This window comes from Centropristis striata, chromosome 19, assembly GCF_030273125.1.
Source record: "Centropristis striata isolate RG_2023a ecotype Rhode Island chromosome 19, C.striata_1.0, whole genome shotgun sequence".
Taxonomy (NCBI): Eukaryota; Metazoa; Chordata; class Actinopteri; order Perciformes; family Serranidae; genus Centropristis; species Centropristis striata.
The window spans coordinates 8,364,838-8,387,628 of NC_081535.1; the positions used below are offsets into that span (position 1 = coordinate 8,364,838).

The 22,791-nt window shown below is 37.2% G+C and overlaps 1 protein-coding gene across 1 annotated transcript; it reads right to left on the reverse strand.

Moving 5' to 3' along the window:
- Positions 1 to 2,387: 2,387 nt before the first annotated feature.
- Positions 2,388 to 15,111, reverse strand: LOC131992400 (transmembrane protein 230-like). The gene is made up of 4 exons (XM_059357970.1): positions 14,981 to 15,111; positions 7,550 to 7,657; positions 6,989 to 7,111; positions 2,388 to 3,247 (listed from the first exon to the last, which is right to left on the reverse strand). Exons 2-4 carry the CDS (start codon positions 7,649 to 7,651, stop codon positions 3,107 to 3,109), a joined length of 366 nt encoding a protein of 121 aa, XP_059213953.1. The 5' UTR covers positions 7,652 to 7,657; positions 14,981 to 15,111; the 3' UTR covers positions 2,388 to 3,106.
- Between the last annotated feature and the right edge of the window lie 7,680 nt (positions 15,112 to 22,791).

Genomic DNA, 22,791 nt, shown 5'->3' on the forward strand with positions numbered 1-22,791 from the left:
TTAGAATATCATAGAAAAGTTTATTTATGTCAGTAATACAATTTAAAAAGTGGAAATAACACATTATATAGATCCATTACACACGGAATGAAACATTTCATGTCTTAATCTATTTAATTTCTTCTAATTATAATGATTATGGCTTACAGTTAATGAAGAGCTAAAATTCAGTGTCTCAAAAAAATTTGAATATTACAAAAGATGTTGGCCTCTGAAAAATCAAAAAAAAATCTATATGACTCAATACTTGGTTGGGGCTATTTGACTTGAACTACTGGAAATTGAATTTTTCCATCATATTCTAATGTATTGAGATGCACCTGTATGTATTATGTAACCTGGATGTATAGATCTATGATTTCTGTCATACGAGGTACGTTGAACCTGAAAATGGTTTGCACCGTTTTCCTTTCTGTTTTTTTTTTGGTCCTATGATATGTTTCCTCAAAAAAGTGTGCAACAGACTTTGAGGTTCTGTTTTCTCTCATTTGGTGAGTGTGTCAGATGTTACCCAATCATTACTTTGCTAACTCTTCCAAGACATGTAATGTTTACATTTACGGGGCGGCTGTAGCTCAATTGGTAGAGCAGTTGCCCACTGTTTGGAAGGTCAGTTCCCTGATCATGGCAGCCTACATGTCGAAGTATCCTTGGGCAAGATACTGAACCCCAAATTGCTCCCTATGCTGCTTGTGTGAATGAATTGAATGCATGAATGAATTAATGTAGGTGGCAGTATGAATGTGTGTATGAATGGGTGAATGAGTGCAGTCTGTAGTGTAAAGCGCTTTGGATAAAAGCGATATATAAGCAGTCCATTTACATTTATTTGCCAACTCAATAACTCTGAATATCGTCACACTGTTAAAATAGTCTTTTTTGTCAAACTTGTGGGGTTTTTTGCCGACCACCTATGGTAAAATCGCCTACATAAATCCCATCGTTCATTCATCATGTCATGAACATTAATGACTCTTTGAAGTAACATTAATGCTCATGATACTTGTCATGTCATGTTTCTGACAGGCTTGTGTCACTCTTATAGACACCTTCAAAATAAAGTGTTACCATATCTTGCTTAAGTCACAAAGGCATGTTCAAAAAATGGCCTAAGTCATTTATTTCTCTTAAGTTACATCATTTACACACAGTGTTATTACTATGCCAATAGCCATCCTTTGTTACATCCTTTTTGAGTGAAATGATTAATAAATGTCATACGTTACACTTTTGGTGAACTTTTTTGTGTTTCCTGCAAAACTTGAAAAAATGAGTTGGGCGATTATTTTAACAGGGTGACGATATGAAATAATCTTGGGTTTATAAAATGTTTGATGCTTGTGTAGCACAGCAGGTTGTATAACTTACCGCTGTTTGTTTAAATAAACTTTTTGCTAAGTTTTGTTGGCTTCACCAAGCGAATCAGTGTTCTACATCAACTAAAGTGGACTGCAGCAGAGACACGCCCCCCTTGCATGGCAGTCTATGAGGCAAGTAATAACCTTGAGGCACATATTATTCATATTGTTAAAGAATTAAAATTGTGTTTATGGTAAATATGTGGTCTTGTATTACTTCTAAATGTCAGTCATGTGTCATTTATTCTTATAATACAATAATCTCATATTGCATTCTAGATTATGTACACAGAATATTCAGTACTGTGCAAAAGTCTAAGGCAGGTGTGAAAAAATGCCTAGCAGAATTGATGCTGGTTTGAAGGTAAAGGGTGGTCACAAGTACTGATTTTAGATTTTTCTTCCATCCACTCACTTTGCATTTTGTTAATTGATAAAAATAAACTATTAACATTTCTATTTCTGAAAGCATTCTTATTTTAAAGCATTTTTTCACACCTTCCTAAGACTTTTGCACAGGACTGCACAACTCAGGCTTAACCGTTTTTGGAGATGCTAATTTAAAATATATTTTTCTATACAATATATGTGCAGTGTGTTTTAAAGCATCAATTTATTCATTGCTATGAGTTAACATTCATGAAACTCATGGTATTCTTGAAAAAAAAGGGTCTTTAATGATTATTTGTTGTCATTTTCAGTAATGGTGCATTCTGGCATCCAGACTCTCCAGCCTTTGGAATAAACAGAGAAAATGACCATAATAAGGCTAATGATTTATGGGTGCATTTAGAGTCGAAATCCACCATTATAATATTTCTGTGTTTGGAACATAATTGGCTTCTGAGCGGGTTAAGAAAAATACTGTCACAAGAAAGGAATATATTTGTATTTATTTAAAATAAAAGCTCATTTTGAATGGCATAATTCCCAATTTATCTCCACAGTCCACCATCATTATCATGTCTCAAAAGGAATTTGCAGAGAAAGAGCGAAGAAAGATATAGAAAGAACCACAGTCACAAAATGTTAACATCAGATTTCTAATTTCATTTATTTTTTTTTAATCAAGCAGATATACATAAAAATAGACATTTCTTTGATATTTAAAACTGAATATACACAAACAGCAATACTTCATACAGAAAGTAATACATCTCAGTTGAAAATATACTGTACTTTGACAAAGTAATCGATCTTTGGATAGTACTGCTGCAAAAAAAATAAACCTGCAGGAGAAATATAGCCTCCAGAGCTTTGCATAAAATGATATAGTCACAAAAAGGTTTTTGTTAAATATACATTGTGTAACAGCTGTGCAACTGTGCAAAGAACAAAAAGCTTCTCAGTCATCCAGGTCATGGACTTTCTAGCAGTAGTAAGTTAAAGGCATTTGTGTAGTCTCTAAATCTGTTTCACCACCGGTGATTTTTGTACAAAAGCGACATGTTGCTCTACTGCTGCAGGAAAGCAACAGGTACTAGAATATAGTACTGAATATATAGAGCCTCTAAGGTTCTTCAAGCTTTTGTGTGGAGGATAATACCACACGTAACGTCAAATAAACAACAAATAATCATAAAAATCGGCTAAACATTAAAGTCTCATAGCAGAACGGTGATCAAGTATTGCCTTGTTTGCTAAAAAAATACATTCAGAAACTCAAAGTAAACAGCAGGCAACAGTCTCGGGGTACACTGTGTGGCAAAAGGAGGGGATTCTCCACCAACCAGCAGCTGTCTTTTGGGTCAGTCGCCAAAATCTGGGATGTCATCGTAAGAGTAACCCCTGTAACCCTTTGCAGCATAGTAGGCGATTCTCAAATGGTAAAATCCAGGAAGGAAAACCAGTAGTCCTATGATGATGACAGGGATGGTGCGGTCTGGATGCTGCAAATGTGACAAAGCAGAGCAGGAAATAGAGTTGGAGTGAGAACTTGAAACATTTCATTGAATTTAAAACCTTTCATCTGCAAATCAGAACCACTGTTTACATGCAAACATCATATGGATATACATACTGGAATACTGTACATGGTAATGCATCACAGAGTCTTTAACAGGCTTTAACATGCTTATCTCTGTCGCCTGCAAGCATCCACAGGAACATGCTCCGGTTGAAAAGGATGTGCAGGAGGTACACAGACGTGATGACTTCATCTGTCTGGTTCTGTGTAAATCATCAGTCATTTCACATACAAGGCAACTAACCACCAGGAGCCAAAGGCAGGTGGAGTGTGTCATTTCACCACCAGATGGCAGTATTGTGCACCGAGTCACTGTGGCCTTCTCAATGTCTATTTTTTTTCCAAAGATGCACTACTTCATGGGCTGTCGTATCAGGTATCATCGATGTGTTTTTCTAAGCCGTGTGCAGTAACTAGTAGGGGATATGTGAGGTGGTATTTAAAGGGTCAATTTACCTAAATTACAAAACAACAAATATAAGGAGAAGTTACAGACGATTATGTAGGGCAGGGGTCTCAAGACGATATTTTGTGGCCCCCACCTTGATATAATATAAGTTTAATGTGAGTTTTATATGAATGGCACTTTACCGTGTTGTGTGTGGAAGGTCCCTTTAATTACTTTTTTTGGTAATTTTTTGTCCTTTTTAGTCATTTTGTGGGGGTTTTTGGGGTCTTTTTTTTGGTTATTTTGTGTTGTTTTTTTAATCATTTTGTTTATTTTTTTGTAATTTTGTGTGTTTTTTGTTCATTTTGTGTCTTTTTTGGGTCATTTTGTGTCTTTTTAACAATTTGGTGTCTGTTTTGGTAGTTCTGTCTTTTTAATAATTTTGTGTCTTTTTTAAGTAATTTTGTTTTTTTCTGTCATTTTGTGACTTTTTTTTGTAATCTTGTGTCTTTTTGGTCCAAGGGGGGTGGGGATGGATACTATCTCTAGATTAACTAAGTCCTCTACAGTACACTGAGTACACTCTAACCAACAAAGCGCTTTGGCCAGTACACCACCACATATTTACACTACACTACAAACTCTAACAGTGTGATGAATCAGTGAGCGGTGTTTGTTTCTGGTCCCCAAGAGTTGAGAAATGGTCCATTTTGGTAGCATTCAAACACCAATGAGAATTAGATGAAACATGAGTATATCGACCAACCAATAAAATAAGTGAGACTTGGATTATACTGTACGAGTTGTGTGGGAGTTTGTAAATGGATATAGTTCACAAACTTTTGCTGTTGTTAAATGTAGCCTTCATTTTCTAAAATGTATCATTTTTTCCATTTTTTAGATACTTTATTCACTGTAGAGCCATGTAAGAAAAACAAAATTTTTTCATGAATTCAAGGTAACCCAATTCAAAGTAACTGAAATAGAAACGGTCGTTTTTCAACTCACTCTAAAGTAGTAGAGTCAAAGATTAAATTGTTTCAACATGGGCTTCATTTTCCTTTTATTTGTTCATGTAACGGTTGATGTTCAAAATTTCTTTCTCATGGTTTGCCAAAGACCTTGACATAGCTCAAGATAACAAATACACACTTTCTCTTTCTCGTTCTCTCTACGGCTAAAAAAAAAACAGATGACAAAAACCCAGACTCCTTCAATGTGTTGCAATAAAAGCTGCATGGATCACTTCTTTCCTTTCACTATTGCTTGAACCTTGTGTAATTTGTACTATTAGACATGCTATTTCAACTTGTGTGGGTTAATTGGCAAGTAAACGGCTCTCATACTCTGATGCTGCCTTCATGTCAGATCAGATTTTCTGCAAATACAATCTACAAACTGGAAAAACATTAACATGAACCTCCTACTGATAATTACAAATATAATACGTGCAGGCTCCGTTAACTCCCACGTGGAGTTATGATTTAAGAAGCACAAACCACAGCAGGGGTTCCACCAAAGTTGTCACTCCAAGGTATAACATATCGAAATCATCAGTTATTAAACACACACAATATCATCATGGCCAGCAAAACAAGAGCAAATATAAAATAAAAAAAACTGGCAGCAAGGCAATAAAATGCCACAACAGTTCAATTACAGCTATTTAAAAATAAGATTAGCCGCAGCATGCATTTTTAATTACTGCATGAGTTGACATTTTGTAGGCTGTATTGACTGTTTAGATGTGCCAAAACAGAGGCTGGATATCACACCACAATACTTATCTGGTAATGACTGAAATATATTCATACTATAGCACCAAGTGTAAAAACTGTCGAAAGCTTGCTTTGTATGTCTGGTTGGATTAACTTGTATCTTTGATCAGATTGTTTCTGATTTAAATCAACATGCATTGTGGGATTACTTTCCTGTTGCTTTTTTTTTAGAAATTTTACTTCTGATCATCACTTTTGTGGGATAAAATGTTCACCTTCCCCAAATTATCTACAGAGCTTAAGTATCTAAAACTCAGGTATTGTATCGGCTGTAGTATTGATACTACACAAAAGGTCATCAGTTATCCGAATGAAAACCTTGGTTGGATGGACGGACGGACGGATGGATTAAACAATAACAACATTCAATAAATAAAAACAAGCTAACAGGAGCATTCTGTTAGCTTAGCTAAGAATAAAGACTGGAAACAGGGAAACAGCTAGCCTGATGGTGTCCAAAGGTAACAAAATGCTTCCCCTTAAATCATTTTCAATAGGGAAGGGTGATTCAGGTAACCCTAACCAATCTTTAAAGACCAACATATCCACCTGAATGTAACGTCATTTTAAGTTGACACTTGGTTGGTTGGATGGTTGTGTGGATAGATAAATGGTTGGTTGGTTGGTTGGTTGGTTGGATGGTTGTGTGGATAGATAAATGGTTGGTTGGTTGGTTGGTTGGTTGGATGGTTGTGTGGATAGATAAATGGTTGGTTGGTTGGTTGGTTGGTTGGTTGGTTGGATGGATGGATGGATGGATGGATGGATGGATGGATGGATGGATGGATGGATGGATGGATGGATGGATGGATGGATGGATGGATGGATGGATGGATGGATGGATGGATGGATGGATGGATGGATGGATGGATGGATGGATGGATGGATGGATGTTGTGTACCCATGCCAACAAACTGGCTTTGCTGGGGTTTTAATAGTGGAGCAGAGTGAAGTAAAAACAAACTACAATGGCACTCGATATTAAGACAGCCTGACAGTAACATATGCCCCACCCTTGGTTCTGATTGGCTAACAGCAGTGCTGATGATACCTGACAAATCAGTCAGCTTGGTGGAGTGGGCAGATTCATAAGTCTGGACCGAGGCAAGTTTGAAGACACATTATGGAAAAATAAAAAGTACAACAAAAAAAAAAAGACCTCTAGTTCACACATTGGAGCAACATAAAAGGAGATTTATCTTCCAAGAAGGAATTACACTCAGAACAGACAGGAGGCAGGCAGCTCAGACAGAAACATTTTTGTCACAAATGGATTTTCAGGAGAACAAGCCTGAAAGGGTATTTACTGTCAGTTTTAGGGAACCCAAACATTATGGAAGAATGTGGCACGCCTGACAATAAGCTCTTTGGCAAAAGAGCAAGAACAGGAATTTCAAAGTATATCCCGGGGACACATTTCAGCTACAGTCCAGCTATAAATCAACTGATGTCATTTGCCATTTGAACAGATTTTATTACAATAACTGACCAAACTCACCTCGACCTTTATGGTTCCTGACAGAAGAAGAGCCCCGAAGATTATCAGCAAGGAGCCAATCAAAAACAGGAATATTGCCAGTGCAATCGCCTTGTATGGGACCTTGGGCGGGCTTTTCTTGAACTGTACAGTGTTCAATTGTTGGACAAAATACAAGACATTTAGTTTTACTTATTCATAATTATGGTTAATAATAGCAAACAGTGTAGCTTAGTCACAGTGCGAACATTGTGCTTAAAAATGCACATACTCTGCTTTCATAATAAACATTAGAATTGTTACAGCTTAAATCAAATCAGAATTAGCCTGTGGTAATCATAAATAAACAGAAACAAAAGTCTTTATCAGACTTGTTCTCTTGCAGGCAGCTTCTCATATCCCCTCTAGTCTAATCAGAAAAGGCTTTGGCACATTTCCAATAAGTCATTAATGGAAATTTACCTCAAATGAATTCTGTTGTAGTAAAAGGTTTACTAATTAACAGGCTCCAGAACAACCCACATGAGACATCAGAGACAATGTGGGGTTTGTAGAGTTACCAAAGACGAACAAGTCTCTCACCTGTAAGTCTATGTAGCCGTCGTCATCAGCAGCCAGACGTGAATACTTGACCTTGTTGTTTGATATTCCAGCACCCAACATGTTGCTTCTAGTTGCCTTCATTAAGTGCTGTTTGAAAAGAGAGACACAGATCCAGTTAACACCTGGTGATAACACGTCTTCCAATCACATGTGCTCCCCTGCTTTGTAGGAAGAAGAAGAAATCTAAACAAAACATGTTGTTTCAGGAAAACGTTTGAAAAAGTTTGACGCAGTCATGGTATACACTTTTTTTTCACTTAAATGTAATGTGGCACTTTATAGTGAACACATGATCTATTTTTATTCTTTGTATTTAAAAAATGGATTGTTTTCCATTTAAATATCTGGAAGAGCTCAGAAATAAAAGAGTAAAATCAAATTATAGTTGTTTTTTTGTGAGTTGATATAAATGCAACAGGTTGTTAGCTTGGCTCGATTTCATTTCGAACTGCAAGACAGTCTGGTGTCCATGGCCGATTCTTAGCCCTGTTTTAGGGATCCAATCACAGAACAGGGAGGGACGGCAAGACGAAAGCTTGTAGTTTTCTTACAGATCCAACATGGCTGAGGCAGACACAAAGCTCTCTTTGGATCTAGCTGTAGACAGTGTTCTAGATAGTTTAGAACCAAAGTTTATTTTAAAAGAAGAACAACGTTTGACTTTACACTCCTGTTTCACCACGAAAAAGGATGTTTTAGCCTTGCTTCCGTCAGGATTTGGCAAAAGCCTAATCTACCAACGGCCCCGCTACCGCTCGCTGCTGTAACGCCGGTGATCTGGCTACGAGCCGGGGGACAGCGGAGCCGCCCAGAGACCCCCAGCAGCTCGTCTATTGCCCATAAAATCAGTGGATGTGTGTGGCTGAATGACATGAGGGGGAATACACACACACACACCAACACTGCCGCTAGACTGTGAGCAGCCAGAGTCAGAACATGCTGCAGAAAAACGTTGCAGAAGCAGAATTGAGCATTTTAGTCTCAAAGTAGAGATGGGCTAGTCTGGCTATGTAAACATCAATTTCTGTCGCTCTACATACGTCATCTGGTATCACTGATACAATTGGCTAAGAGCTACATATAGACTCTTATGATAGACATTCGTAACGCCCAATAAACGGCTCTGGGCGATCGTAAACCCCGCCTCCTCTACGGAAAAATGAATTGGTGGCATCCAGACTATATTTCATTTGTGATATAGTCTGGCGTTAGCCAGGCTAACAGGTTGTGTTAAATGGGCATATATTATCGTCTCATATCGATCGCTGGGCCCTGAATTCAAACTGAATCGAAGTCCTACCGTGGCAGACTTTGTAATATCGCCAAATATCGTATCGTATGATATTACAGAATTTGACTCCACATGTGTTTTGAGTGACCACTTGTGATCGGATCAAACCATGATGCATACTAATAGTAGTTCTGAATGCGGCCAAAGGAGTTCATTCATATTATACCCACAGTAATCTTTGATTTGTCAATTGTACCCTTAAACAATATATTGTTTGCTGCTCATTGATTTATAACATGTGGCCAAAAATATCTAGAAATCTTAGGTAAGTCAAGTTGTAGCTACCAAGATACAAAGAGTAAGTCCACATCTATCCTGATTTACAAATATGTCTGACAATGTGTATTGCCACACTAAACCCTGCCTGGATCTGTTACTTTTTAAACTAGAGTACACCTAATTAAAGTCTGCAGTGAATAAAAATGTTCATCAGCTGAGAGGTTAGAGAGCAGAAGATGCTCATCCCTCTTGTCATTTCAACAGTGTCACTTTGGCTTGAAAATGTTGAAAATACCGAACAGACCTATTAATCTAGAATCTGAATGATTGTTCAAGCATTCAGAACATCCACTTTCACAGCCAAAACAAGGACACGGTCACTGCCTGTCTCTTTTTAAAGTATTAATTAGTAAAAATGAGACGTTGCAGCAAACAGTCTGAGTGGTTTTGTTGAACTTTTGATCCCTTTTTTCTGTAAAAACTAAACAACCAGCCTTGAACTGGGGCTCAATAACAGCAATTTCTTCTTCATTATTCCAGTCAGCCTTCATAAAGATAATTTACTGATTTGGCGGATTACCACTGCTGCATTTAATGTGGCATCCACACACAAACAGAGAAAACAAGAGAAGTACCACACCACTGATCTGCCCCACAGAGACTCACAGAAGTGTGACTACACATCTGATCTTTCTTAAGGACTAAGTTTTGTTATGTTGGAGGTTTAGGCTCTGTGCATTCTTGCGCTCGAGCCCCCCCAAGGGAGACTAAATCCATGAATAAAAACTGTTGTTCCTGCTTGAACAGAGTGTGGAGGAGCTTTCAGAAACATTCTGTTATTTTGCTGGCAGCTGTCACATCAACTCACCACCTAGCCTCTCTGATGAGGAAAGCTCCAGGTTAGAGTTGTTGTGAAGTCACAGCACTTACTGCAGAAGGGAATACTGTGGATTTAGCAGAAATGGAGAAAACTGTTTACGAGATCATTTCTGGATGCCGCTATATAGTCGGAGAAGGACATATGCAGCTTTGAATGAGAGCTACAACTACAAATATGTGGGAGTAGTCATCATTAGTATTCATGTGAATTGGTTTCAGAGGGAGAGACAGAACCTTTTGTGCAAATACTTTTCCACAAGATTGTTTTGCTGAAGAGCAGCATTCTTCCAAAGGATGTTCTCTAATTAGTTGTTAATGATGGTGCTGGAGAGCACTGTCTAACACGTTGCTCTAAAATCTCCCATAGGTGTTCAATTGGCTTTACAAGCACGAAGCAAAATCTGCTAAGCCTGTGGTCGAAACTGTGAGGAGATCAAGCAATGAAGCAAAACTGCAGCTGGAACCTGCTAGAAATCCACTGATTGGAGAGTTTTTCATGGTGTTGCTACAGAACTGAAAGAGCTCACTCACAATGTGACTTGTATACATACATTTTTTTGAGGCCATGTGTGTGCCAACCATAGCCTGAATAAAGATTGACAGCATTACAGCTGGAAAAATGTAAAGCCAAAACATTTAAATCCCCCCCGGTGGCCAGAGTTGGGAATAAAACATTTATTTTAATGTGTAACGAGTAAGGTAACTTACATTTGCAATTCAAGCAATAAGTTATTCACTGTTACTCCATCCTTGATACATTTGCAGTAGAGATAGACCGAGGCCTAGAACAACATACGCATTGTTTGCTATGAAACTGTTAATATGTTTAGTTTGTTCTATTAATAAATGTTTCTTTTTTTGTTTAAATTGAGACTTGTGTAACATTTGTTATCATTGTGTCATTTTTATCATGTAAATGGAGGGAGAAAAGGCAATATCGGCTTCAAGAATCGCCCCCAAAAAAATCGGCAGCACATATCGGGGATCGGTTAAGACTAATGTCAAAATAATCGGCATCAGCATTAAAAAACCAAGTCTAAACTGCGTTTCCGCAAAAGTGCTGTTATCGCCTTGAAGTGGCAAGTGGGAGGAGTCGGGGAGGTAGTGCGGTGTAACAGAGCAGTGGCACTAAATGTACAATAACAGATGGCAGCGGCGAGTGTGTTCAAAACAATAATGGTGGAAGAACTGCACGTCATGCCGTTTCTCACTGTAGAGATTCTACATACTCAAGCAAAGTCGTTCTGCATTTTGCTGAACATGATTAATTACTGTTGGACTCAAGTGAGAGGTGTTTTTCTGATACGGTCCACTACTTTTCTTATTACTCGAGTGTCGCACAAATAACGTACGTCATATTTTTCGTCTTGCCGGCTCCGCCATTTCTCATTGATACCACCGCCAACAGTCTCGCCAATGTAACACCTCTGTTACTACCTCAGAAGGCGGTACAGAGCCAGGATCACTTGGTCCCCCCATTATGCCTCTGGGTCCATTCAGACTGAAGGAAAAACATCACAGAGTCGTAAATATTGCAGCTTGAAATGGCAGTCTGAAAGGGGCTAGTGTTCCACTAACCAGTTATTTTGCTCAGTATTTAACGGTATTTTCTGTCGTACCTTATAATGCATGTATATTTAAGTGTTATTTGACTCTATAAAAGGGGCGTAATGTCATGATTGACAGCTGTGATTGCTTTGCTAGTTGTATTTTGGCTCAAGTTTTGCACTATGAGAGGAAATGGAGTCATGTTGTTCATATTTATATACAATATAAAGTATAGACTACAACCTTTTGCACCCACAACAACAATAACCCTACTCTATAATAACCCTGCAGTAAAACACACCTCAGACAGCTTTACCAGGCCAAGGATGGACAGGATCTGTAGAACCAGGCCAGAAACACACTGACAAAAGAGATGCGAGTAGCAAAGAGTTTTTTAACAAGGACTCTGTGTCACTTAGCAGAGGCCTGTATTAATGCAGGTTTGATAAGCCCACATCACATCACAAGCTGTGACAGTGTGTGACCCCCTATCTGAAAGTCTGTGCTTACCAGCTGGCCTCCATCTTTTCACAGATCTTCATAAGATCACTGCTTCAAAAGCTCCACAATCATCCTGGTCCCCAAGACACCTTCCATCACAGGATTAAATGACTCCAGGTCCATCGCCCTGGTCATTAAATCCTTCAGGAGACTGGTGTTGACAAATCTGGAAGACATTACAGCCCCCCTGCTCGACCTCCTGCATCTTGCCTAATTGGCCAACAGATCAGTGGATTATGCAGTCAACATGGGATTGCAATACAACCTACAACACCCTGACTTCCCAGGGACATGTGGAAGGATCCTGTTTGTGTACTTCAGCTTGGCATTCAACCAAACAACACACTAGATATCACTTTCTCTGCTGTGGAAGTCTTCAGGTTTCTGGGACCCACTATCTCTAAGGACCTGAAGTTGACACCCAACATAGACACCATCAAAAAAAAGGCCCAGCAGAGGATATACTCAGGGAGTTTACCCTGCCTCAGGAACTGCTGATCCTATTTTATACTGCAATTATTCATTCTGTTCTCTGCACATCCATCACTGTTTGGTATAAATCAGCCACCAAGCAGGACACGAGCATACTACAACGGACAGTCAGGACCGCAGATAAAAAATATTGGTGCCAGTCTGCATCTCATTTAAGACACAGTCAGGAAAACAGGGAGGAAACATCACTGCAGGCCCTTCAAAACCATGTGATGCTGCATAACAAAATAACCAGACACAGAAACGGTTTCTTTCCACACACCATCACTATGATAATCCTGAACACCAGTCCAGAGTGTCAGAAACAATCCCTGTAACAAAGCATACACTGTACCTGTATATAATACAAGCTGTGGTTTAAATACACTGTTTTCCACATGTCAACACTGTATATGGTGTGCTTACATTCTTATTTATTTACCTACATTTTTCATGTATCTGTCCTTCACAATCTGCGTGCTGTGTATATCAACATACAGTACATTAGGGCTGGGCGATATATCGATGTAAAAAATATATAGATATATTTTTAATGTGATATGGAATTAGATCATATCGCATATATTGATATAGTTAAAAATATATATATTTCCTTACATATAAATGCTGCCCTTACTAGGGTTTGTCATATTTAGTTATTTTGTAATGTTCATTATTCTTTTCTCATATAAATATATTTATTTCAGAAAAAGCTTGGCCTATTTTATTTCATAGGCTATTTTTATTTAAAATTTGAAATTTGATTCTATAAAAGGTACTCCTGTTGTTATACAGTATTTATGTTCACTTACATCAACAGATTTCAATAACACTACTTGTGACATGTCATATTTGACTTCGACTGAACATTTGCTCTTACTTTGCGATAAAAATATCAGGATATATAACGTATATTGATATTCAGCCGAAATATATCGAGATATGACTTTTGATACATATCGCCCAGCCTTACAGTACATTATATGTTGTTATACTCTACGATGGTTCCCTTGCATTTTATCATGTAACACCAGTGGTGGAATGTAACTAAGTACATTTACTCAAGTACTGTACTTAAGTACAATTTTGAGATATTTGTACTTTACTTGAGTATTTCCATTTTATGTTACTTTATACTTCTACTTCACTACATTTTGAGGCAAATATTGTACTTTTTACTCCACTATATTTAGCTGCCAGTTTTAGTTACTTTTCAGTTCAACATTTAACATAAAAACATAATTAATATAAAATGTTTGCTAACATGTTAACATCTTTTAAATTGAACATCATAAGAGTATATTAAGTTGTTAAAATGAGCCCTACCTTGAGAAAATTCAAGCGGTCCGTACATAAATGCATCAAAAATAATAACCCAACAATATATTTTTAGAATATATGAAACAATCTGAGTGGGTCGATTCTGCATAATGAGTACTTTTACTTTTGATACTTTAAGTACATTTTGATGCTGATACTTCTGTACTTTTACTTCAGTAAATTTTGAATGCAGGACTTTTACTTGTAGTGGAGTAATTTCACAGTGTGGTATCAGTACTTTTACTTAAGTAAGGGATCTGAATACTTTTTCCACCACTGTGTAACACACATTACATGAGACTGATGCAGATATTTTTAGACTAATGGCTTTTTAAATAATTGATATACAGTGCAGGGACTTTCTATACCAGGGATATACCCTTGAAGCAGCATTTTTAGAAGCAAATTATATATATTTTTTTTAAAATGAAATAAATGAACTTAATGACACAAATTAGGATGTAAATATTCAAAACTTTGTAGCAGTGTGTGGTTGTACTAGGGGAATCTGGATTTATGACGCAGTACTTGTAAAATCCTGTTCACCCGGATTCCTTTCGAAAACGGGTTTAATGCAGGATATGTAATTCATACTTCCATGGAACTAAACCATTCAGATCGCCATTGTACTCCTTGTGAATGACATGTGTAATGTACGCTATTACCAGCATATAAGCATGTGCCGTTAATATAATGCAATACACGAATTTAAGGTGTCCTGTGTGAAACTTTTTTGCTAACTTTCCTGCAACTGCACCATGTCTTAGTGTGTCGTCACATGCAATTATTAATATCTACTACAAAACATAAAGGAGAAGATAGCGAATAGTTGTTTTTTTTATCATGCGCATGAGTCAAATTCAAAAACCTCCACGTATATTATCTTGGTTTAATAGCGGTTATATTTTAATAATTACTGCAAAGGATTAAATTAGTCGCCCCTGTGCACTGGCAACACTGTGTAGCTGAAGATTTTCTCAAGCAAACAAGAAAAAAATATTCTTATAATGAAGATATTCAGTGCTGAGTGAGCTGCTTAGTTAAGCTGCTTTGGTTCTTTATGGCTAATAAACACTCGTGCATAATTAGCTGGAGCATTAGCTTCTAAGAAGTACGCTAAGCTAACGGATACGCAGATGCATAAAGTCAAAACTCGTGTCTTCTTCTCGTTCCTCTCTTACCTTCACTTTAGGTTTAATTAGACCGTCAGCGTCGTAGTTTAGCGCTGACTGCTCGTCTCCACTGAGCCACAACTACATTGTTTGTTTTCATTGATGAACTACGTCAGCTTCCTTCTTTCCATTCATTGCGCATGCGCAAAAAGATCCGTATCCTGTTTTCTTTCTTGTCCTTTTGAGCAGTAGTTCTCAACCTTTTGGAGTCGCGACCCCCAATTTAACATGCATGTTGTCCGCGACCCCCGCTCACTGAACAGAATCTCACACTCACAGTTCAGATCACCCAAAAAGGAAACAAAATGACCAAAAAAGACACAAATTGACCACAAAATGATCAAAAAAAAGACACAAAATGATCAAAAAAAAGACACAAAATGACCAAAAAAGACACAAAATGATAAAAAAAAAACAAAAAAAAACACAATGACCAAAAAAAGACACAAAATGATAAAAAAAAAACAAAAAAAAACACAATGACCAAGATTTTAAGTTGTTTTGAAGGGATGTACTTTTTGGGCTCTTTGACTTTAACAAAAATGAAGTAAAACTCAATGAAATATTTATTAGAAAAATATATTTTTTGTCAAAATTGGGTTGTTTTTTTTGCCCAAATCATCTCCTCATTGGCGATTATTTTAACAGGGTGAAGATATTCATAAATGTAAATTTGCTCGAAGAAAACCATCTTTTGTTGCCTTTCACATTGAGCTCAGGCAGTACATTTCTTCTATTAAATTCTCCAACAACCAAAAAGCAATTAAAACAGTTGATATTTGTTTACTATTAAATACATTACTGTAAGCTTTTCCCCCCTTGGTGTAGAATATACACATGAAATGCTTCTGTAATGAATTGTATGTTTCTTATGTTTGTGAAAAAAAGTTGTAATAAAAATTTAAAAAAATGTAAAAAAAAAATTAAAAAAAGGACCACAGACTTCATGTCCAAGTTGTCCATCCATATAATTCCTATATTTAAAATATACAGTTGTGGTTTGTTTGTATTGCTCCTTTTTTTAAGCAGTGTTTTAATTTTGTAAAGATAGTGCTCATTTAACTACTTAATATACTGTTGTATATATATTCTGTAAGATTTAATTAAAAACAAAAAGTCTAATCACTTTAAATGTATCATGTCTTTTATGTTAAATCTCAACCTCAAAAGTAACTTAAGCTGTCAGCTAAATGTAGTGGAGTAAAAAGTAAAATATCTGCCTAAAAATTTATTGAAGTAGACGTATAAAGTTCTATAAAATGGAAATATTAGAGTAAAATACAAGTACCTAAAAATTGTACTTAAGTACAGTACTTGAGTAAATGTACTTAGTTACTTTCCACCCCTGAAAATATAGCCTCAGTAAAAGTAGCTCACAAAGGCAAAATCAGCCTAATTTACTTAAAGTATAAAAAAATTAAAGTTTTGTTTTTATTATTGAAAATGAAAGTAATTTGGAGTAGAATGTGATGTTGAAAATAGCCAAATAACCAAAATCATTATGAAGAAAAAACATGGAAAATGTCTAGATATCAGCTCTTAAATTAGACTCTTATGAGCTATTTTTGTTGAGATCATCATATTTGTCCAAACAAATGTACCTTTAGTTGTACCAGGCATTAAAATGAACAAGAAATTAAGGAAAACAAGGGTGGTCTAATAGTTTTTCAATTACCTTATATAGGTCTTTTAAGAATAAAATATTGTATTTAAAAACCACAAGAATAATACAGGAAAAAATGGTCAAACTGTTGCAATAGTCAGCCAATGCAACACTGTTACACTGACAGAAAAACTGGAAAATTCAACTCTAAGACATATTCTTTTGTCCAAGATTTTTCTTCTCTTACCTTGGCCACAGTAATGAAAAAAGCAGCCTTGTCTTCATCACATGTCCTTCAGTGAAATACAGAATAGCAACAGAATTAACCATCTTCAGCAAAGCACCTTTGTTAATTTTCTTTCTTTTTATTCATCAAAATCATAAAGTGTGAGACAGTGTCCTAGCTTGTGTGTTTCTGTCTCTTATGTATGTAAGCCTACAGTCATATGCATTTTAAGACAAACAAAGAAAACTGAAGGATATTCTGCTTCACCATCCACTCAAAATTCCAGCCATGCAGTCCTCAAAAAAACTCATCCTTGACTCTGTCAATGCAGTTTTTCTTTTTGTTCAATTTCCATTCACTCCTCTTTATTTGTAGCTTCATACCTATACTTTTACCATAAACTCATTTTATCTCTCATACTCCTCTGTGAAATCACAACGTTTTTTGCTGAATGCTTCTGTGGCTGTTTTGTTAAGCTGAAAGTGCACTTCAAGTTTACTGAAAAAGATCATTCAATTTGGCTTTTTCTACAAAGTGGATTGCCTGCCAAGACAGTCATGCGCAATATTGTTGTTTAACCGATAAAGACCTTTGAAAGCTGGTACTACTACTACTAAAGTTTTTGTTCACAAGTTGCAAAGAGCTGGGATTCTCGAAAAACACTTTTATTCAGCATTTACGACAGATTCATATTCTTCTGTACTGTGACAACCCAATTTGTGCCAATGAAAGGCTGACTCATCACACAAACTCTATTGTATTTTGTGATTTAAACCATTCTCTTGTGTGTGTGCTATAAAGGCTCACTGTCAGCAACATATTCCCATAAAGCAAGAATATCCACTTGAAACTGGTTTCTTGTTAGAGCGTCAATCAGTTATGTTAGATACACACATTTAGATATGAAAGTGCTACAAACATTTTTCAATCTGAGAAATGTTCCAATCAAATCAATCAACTGAGGAAAATATTATGATTGCTTCACTGCTAAACTAATTTTAACAGCTTGCATGGACCATCAATGGAATTAGCCACCACCCTGCAGGCAGCATTTCTTCTTATCAGGGAGACAGAATCAGGCAGAAAGAAGAGAGTTCACACAGTTCAGGGAATCCTGATATGATACTTTTTGCAAACAAGCTGCATCACAGATATAAGAGCTCCAGGTACACCATCTTTTATGTGTTAAAGTATAAAAACAGATGTGTGACAAGGGCTACATTCAGACTGCAGGCAAAAGTGGCCCAATGCCGTAGTTTTTTTCCCTCATATGCACGACCGGCTCTAGGCATAGGCGACATAGGCGGTCGTCTAGAGCGCCATCTGCTGGAGGGGCACCTCCAGTCACCCTTGAGGGAGCAAAAAAAACAATAAAAATAATTTTGATGCCCATTGTCGCCCTCCCTTCGTGTTCCGTCTTGAAAATAATAAATATTGACAAAATAAAGAAACAGATAAACAATGACATTTTGTCACTTGTGGTGCTGAGTCATGTGACGTGCAGTCTTTGCTTTGCCCCCCTTTAGACGGTCAGATCGCTGTCACAGAGGTCAGGTCACATCAAGTGACAGACAGGTTATGTTTTCATATATCTTGCAAGATGAAACGGCCGTCAAAGCTCTCCGGAGCGCAGTATCGAAAGAGAAGAAAAGAGGTTGAGAAGAAGAAGTCCCAATCTTTTTTTAAATGCCTTTTTGTGTGAAGACGTTTCATTTGTATTAGCTTGCTAGCTAGGTTGAAATAAAGCAATGCTAGCTTAACACAGTTGAGCACATTTTTCGCGTGGTTTGCACTTTCATTGTCTCTCTTGTCTCTAAACTTGTTAGCGGTCTCCAGCTGTGCTTCTTTGCAAATTGACTTGTAAGTTAATAATTACATAGACAGACAGTTGTATTATATAGCCTGGTTGGCACCATGGGCAAACAAAAACGGGAGTTCCCCCCTCCGTGAAACAGCAAGCGGAGCTGTTCAACACGAATGGATCTCGCCTAGGGCTTTTACGTCCCTTTGAATCAACAATCGTCACAAGAATTTGGCTTAAACAACAGGACAGCACGGATCCATCCTGTCTTGTATCAACAGTTCAGCCTGGTGTGTGTTATGGTGTGGGGGATATTTTCTTGGCACACTTTTGTGGACTGTACTCCAATGGCCTCCAGTCACCAGATCTCAATCCAACAGAACTCCTTTGGGGAGTGGTGGAAGGGAAGATTTGCATCATGGGTTTGAAGCCGACAAATCTGCAACTGGGTGATGCTTTCATGTCAATCTGGAGCAAAATCTCTGAGGAATACCCTAATAAAGTGTCCAGTGAGCAGTGATGCCACTAACGCGCTACTTAGTAACGCGTTACTCTAATCAGACTACTTTTTTCAGTAACGAGTAGTCTAATGCGTTACTATTTCCAAACCAGTACCGTATTTCCTCAATTTAAAGCCGGGCCCCTATTCATGACCGTCCTCATTTAGTAACTGGGTGTAAAAACTATTTTTAGTAAATAAAAGCCGGCCTCTTTTAAAAGCCGGGTGTCTTACCGGTGTTATGTCAAAGTCTGTTCCCCCGTCGATATGTGTCCCCACATGACCCCAAGTTTACCTTAACCCCAAACAGTTCTCTCTACAAGGCCTAACCTTAAACTTTAATCCTAACTCCAACCGCGGAGGTGATGCTACGGAGAACACCATTCAGGAAACATCATTTAACCGGTAACAGATTTCAACACAACACCTGTATTTTGAAGCCACACGAGTTAGTACTGTAGGTAAATATGGTTGTTTCTCCCGCTGTCCTAGTCATTCTCTGTAAAGTCCAGCCGTTTACGCACGTTCTTCTGGGCTTTTTAGTAGTTTAGACATTTTAAATCCTGCTTAAAATGAACATTCAGCGTGCTGTTCATTGTTTTTTACTTACATCCGAGTACTTCCAATATGGCCGACATCCGGGTAACTGGCTACAATGCGCTGTGTAAAACACTCTAAAAAGTGCCGGTCAGAGCTGCTCTGATTTTCTTTTTTTAATAAACGCCTCCTTCAAATAATAGCCTGCCCCTATTATTAGCCGGGTCCCAAACTGATTTTTTATTAATAGAAGCCCCGGCTACTATTTGAGGAAATACGGTGATCACATTAAAGTGATTTACCTCTGGAGGCTGAAATTTGGTGGGATCATTTGATCCCAGCATCCATACATCCATCCATCATAATGGAGGCGAGACGTTACAGAGCCGTAAATGTGCCAGCATGACACGGCTCTATGAAAAGGGCTAATAATAATAATGATAAGGTGACATAGGCTTCTTTATCAACGATCACATCTGCCTTTAAAAGAATGACTTATTGCATGTCACAATCTGCCTATAAGAATCTAAAGCACTATATAAAACTTTTACTTCAACATATAAGTCGCTCACATTTACATTATTTCAGGAATAATAAGGGAAAAATAAGCCATAGAACTGGAGGGAACAAAACCGTTTGAGCCTGGATTTGACTTCAGCTCACGGAGGACTTACTGTGCTCATATCTGAACTCTATACTATAATAAATAAGACGCACAGTTAAGACTGCACTGCTTTGATCATTGTGAGAAATCCAGACAGCCAAGTCAAGGTAAAAAAAAAAAAATACTGGAAAAAGCTTTATATCATAACCATTATCCAAGCCATTACTAGCAGAACGAAATACCTCATACACTCCAAATGACTTATCAGCAACATTTCTTTCTTTTTATTTTAAATCAAACAGTGCAGTGTCAGAGTGAAATGTATCAACAGTATTAAAGTCAGGGAGCAAACTAAAGTCGAAGTAACTTTTCTCCGAATTTGTAGTCTACCAGAGTTTTTTTTTTACCAAAAACCTTAAATATATAGATCTATTCTGGGTTTTTATATAAAACGTAATCCCAAATCATTCATTATTAAGTTGCCAGTCAGGTGTACTTAATAAAATAGATACCATTAAATTAACAAAACGTCTTGGGGCTGAGAGAAGTATTGATCATGTACCTCTTAGTATTTGAATAAAAGATAAAAATCTATTTCAGTCTCTAGTCATCATAAGTGCAGAAAAGTTGCTGCTGAAAATTAATACCACAAGAGAATCTTACATGCTCATGCTCCATTCTATTCTTATAGAAATATCTGCAAGAAGTTCACAGCTGCTGATTCAGCAGGTGTATAGTAAAACTCCTGAGATGTACAAGGTGGCAGAGTGAACATCCTTCACCTCAGCACCTGTGTTGTAGAGTTTTATTCTGCTCATCTTTTCTGAGACCATAAAGGTTTTTTTTGACAGGTTACCACAAAAATTATAATAGTATAGGAATAATATCATATATACTGTATTTATGTTACGTAATTTATGCAGCTCCTTTTATACCTCTTCTCATTGGCTTTTAACACCACGTAGAGTGTTGATTTTATGATTTTATTTGTATACATGCATATTTTATTTTGTGCGGGCAGTACATTTTATTAATTTTATTCTATTCTATTTTAATTTATTTTATCTTATTGTATTTACTGTTATATTGTTTACTTCATCTCTTTGTATTGTGCTATCTATTTATTGTTGTGCAGCACTGTGCTATATAAATAAAGTGGATTGGATTGGATACAAGAAATGCAACTTGTCAGCGTGGGTTCTTTCCGGGTCCTTCTGCTTCCTCCCACAATCCAAAAACTTGCAGGTTTAATTGGAGACTCTAAATTGACCGTAGGTGTGAATGAATGAATGAATGAATCATATGTGTCAGCCCTGTGATAGTCTGGCGACCTGTCCATGGGTTACCCCGCCTCTTACCCAATGTCAGCTGGGATCAGCTCCAGACCCGAGTTCCAATAAGCGGTTAAGGATAATGGATGGAAAAAATAGATTGAATGCATGGATGGATTACTGAATAATCATACGGCACACAGGCCCAAAATGTCCCCTTGGTCAATGTATCCAATTTGAATGAATGCATGAATGAATGAATGAATAAATGCTTTATTTCAGTTAAAATATATATAGTTTTTTATAAAATCATGTTTTTACAAAAGAATCCATCAGACAGCAACTGAAAAAGGAATAGGCTGAAGCCCCAAGGCTTATTTTTGCCTCTCCTGTACCATCTTACATTAACTGAATAATTTACATCGTTACAAAACACATGATAGCTTAAACTGAAAAATCAAATTCAATCAAATTTCATCGTAACCCTTGATGATTTTAGACTTTAAAGTCTTCTTGAAAACTTACATAGAATTACACATCTCAATTTGTTTGATCCATCTACCAACACTCCCACCCATCTAATACTGCAGAGTCAATGGAAACCCCCTGTGTGTCTCATACACAGGCTAAAGGCTGCTTTGGGCATCTGGATCAAATCGTTGGTATCTGACTATTTGCACCGACCTCCTGTTAGACTCAAACTAAACCCATGGCACTAAATCATGTGTTGTCTTCCGACTTGACCTTTGCTTGTGTTGTATGAAATCTCAAATGTACGACGCTTTGGACGAAAGTGTCTGCTAAAGCAGTAATTCCCAACAGGGGGGGCAAAGGCCCAAGGGGGGTCGCGAAGCCCTTTTGATTTTAAGGGATGTAATAAATCCAATGTGTTAAATATAGATGAGTCAGCATTTAATTCACTAGTGGGACAAAAACAACTAAATAAGGGCTACATTAAACGTTTATTCATTTATTTAAATAGAAAAATCACTATAGAAAAGTTTAAAAATAAAGGCTATATCGCGAGAATAAGGACATGTGTAACATCCCTCCTGCAGTATGCACAGGTAACCTCACCTAGCGGTAACCTCACCTAACAACAGAAACACAGAGCTAATGGGAAAATGGCGAAGCGTCAGTGAGACGAGAATGCTGAATATCTCAAAAAGAAAAAGAGAGGCTACCATTAAAGTTACATTGAGTTCGGCTTCATAGAAGCAACGGACAATGGGGGGGTCGCCAAAGTTTACAATGGTAAAAATGTCGGTCCCACAAGAAA

Bases quoted from the DNA above. Each gene is read 5' to 3' on its own strand.
- LOC131992400 (XM_059357970.1), bottom strand. From the start codon at position 7,651: ATGAAGGCAACTAGAAGCAACATGTTGGGTGCTGGAATATCAAACAAC. The intron at 7,112-7,549 runs GTGAGAGACTTG...AACACTGTACAG, and splicing joins ACGGCTACATAGACTTACAG to TTCAAGAAAAGCCCGCCCAA. The intron at 3,248-6,988 runs GTGAGTTTGGTC...TCACATTTGCAG, and splicing joins CAGGAACCATAAAGGTCGAG to CATCCAGACCGCACCATCCC.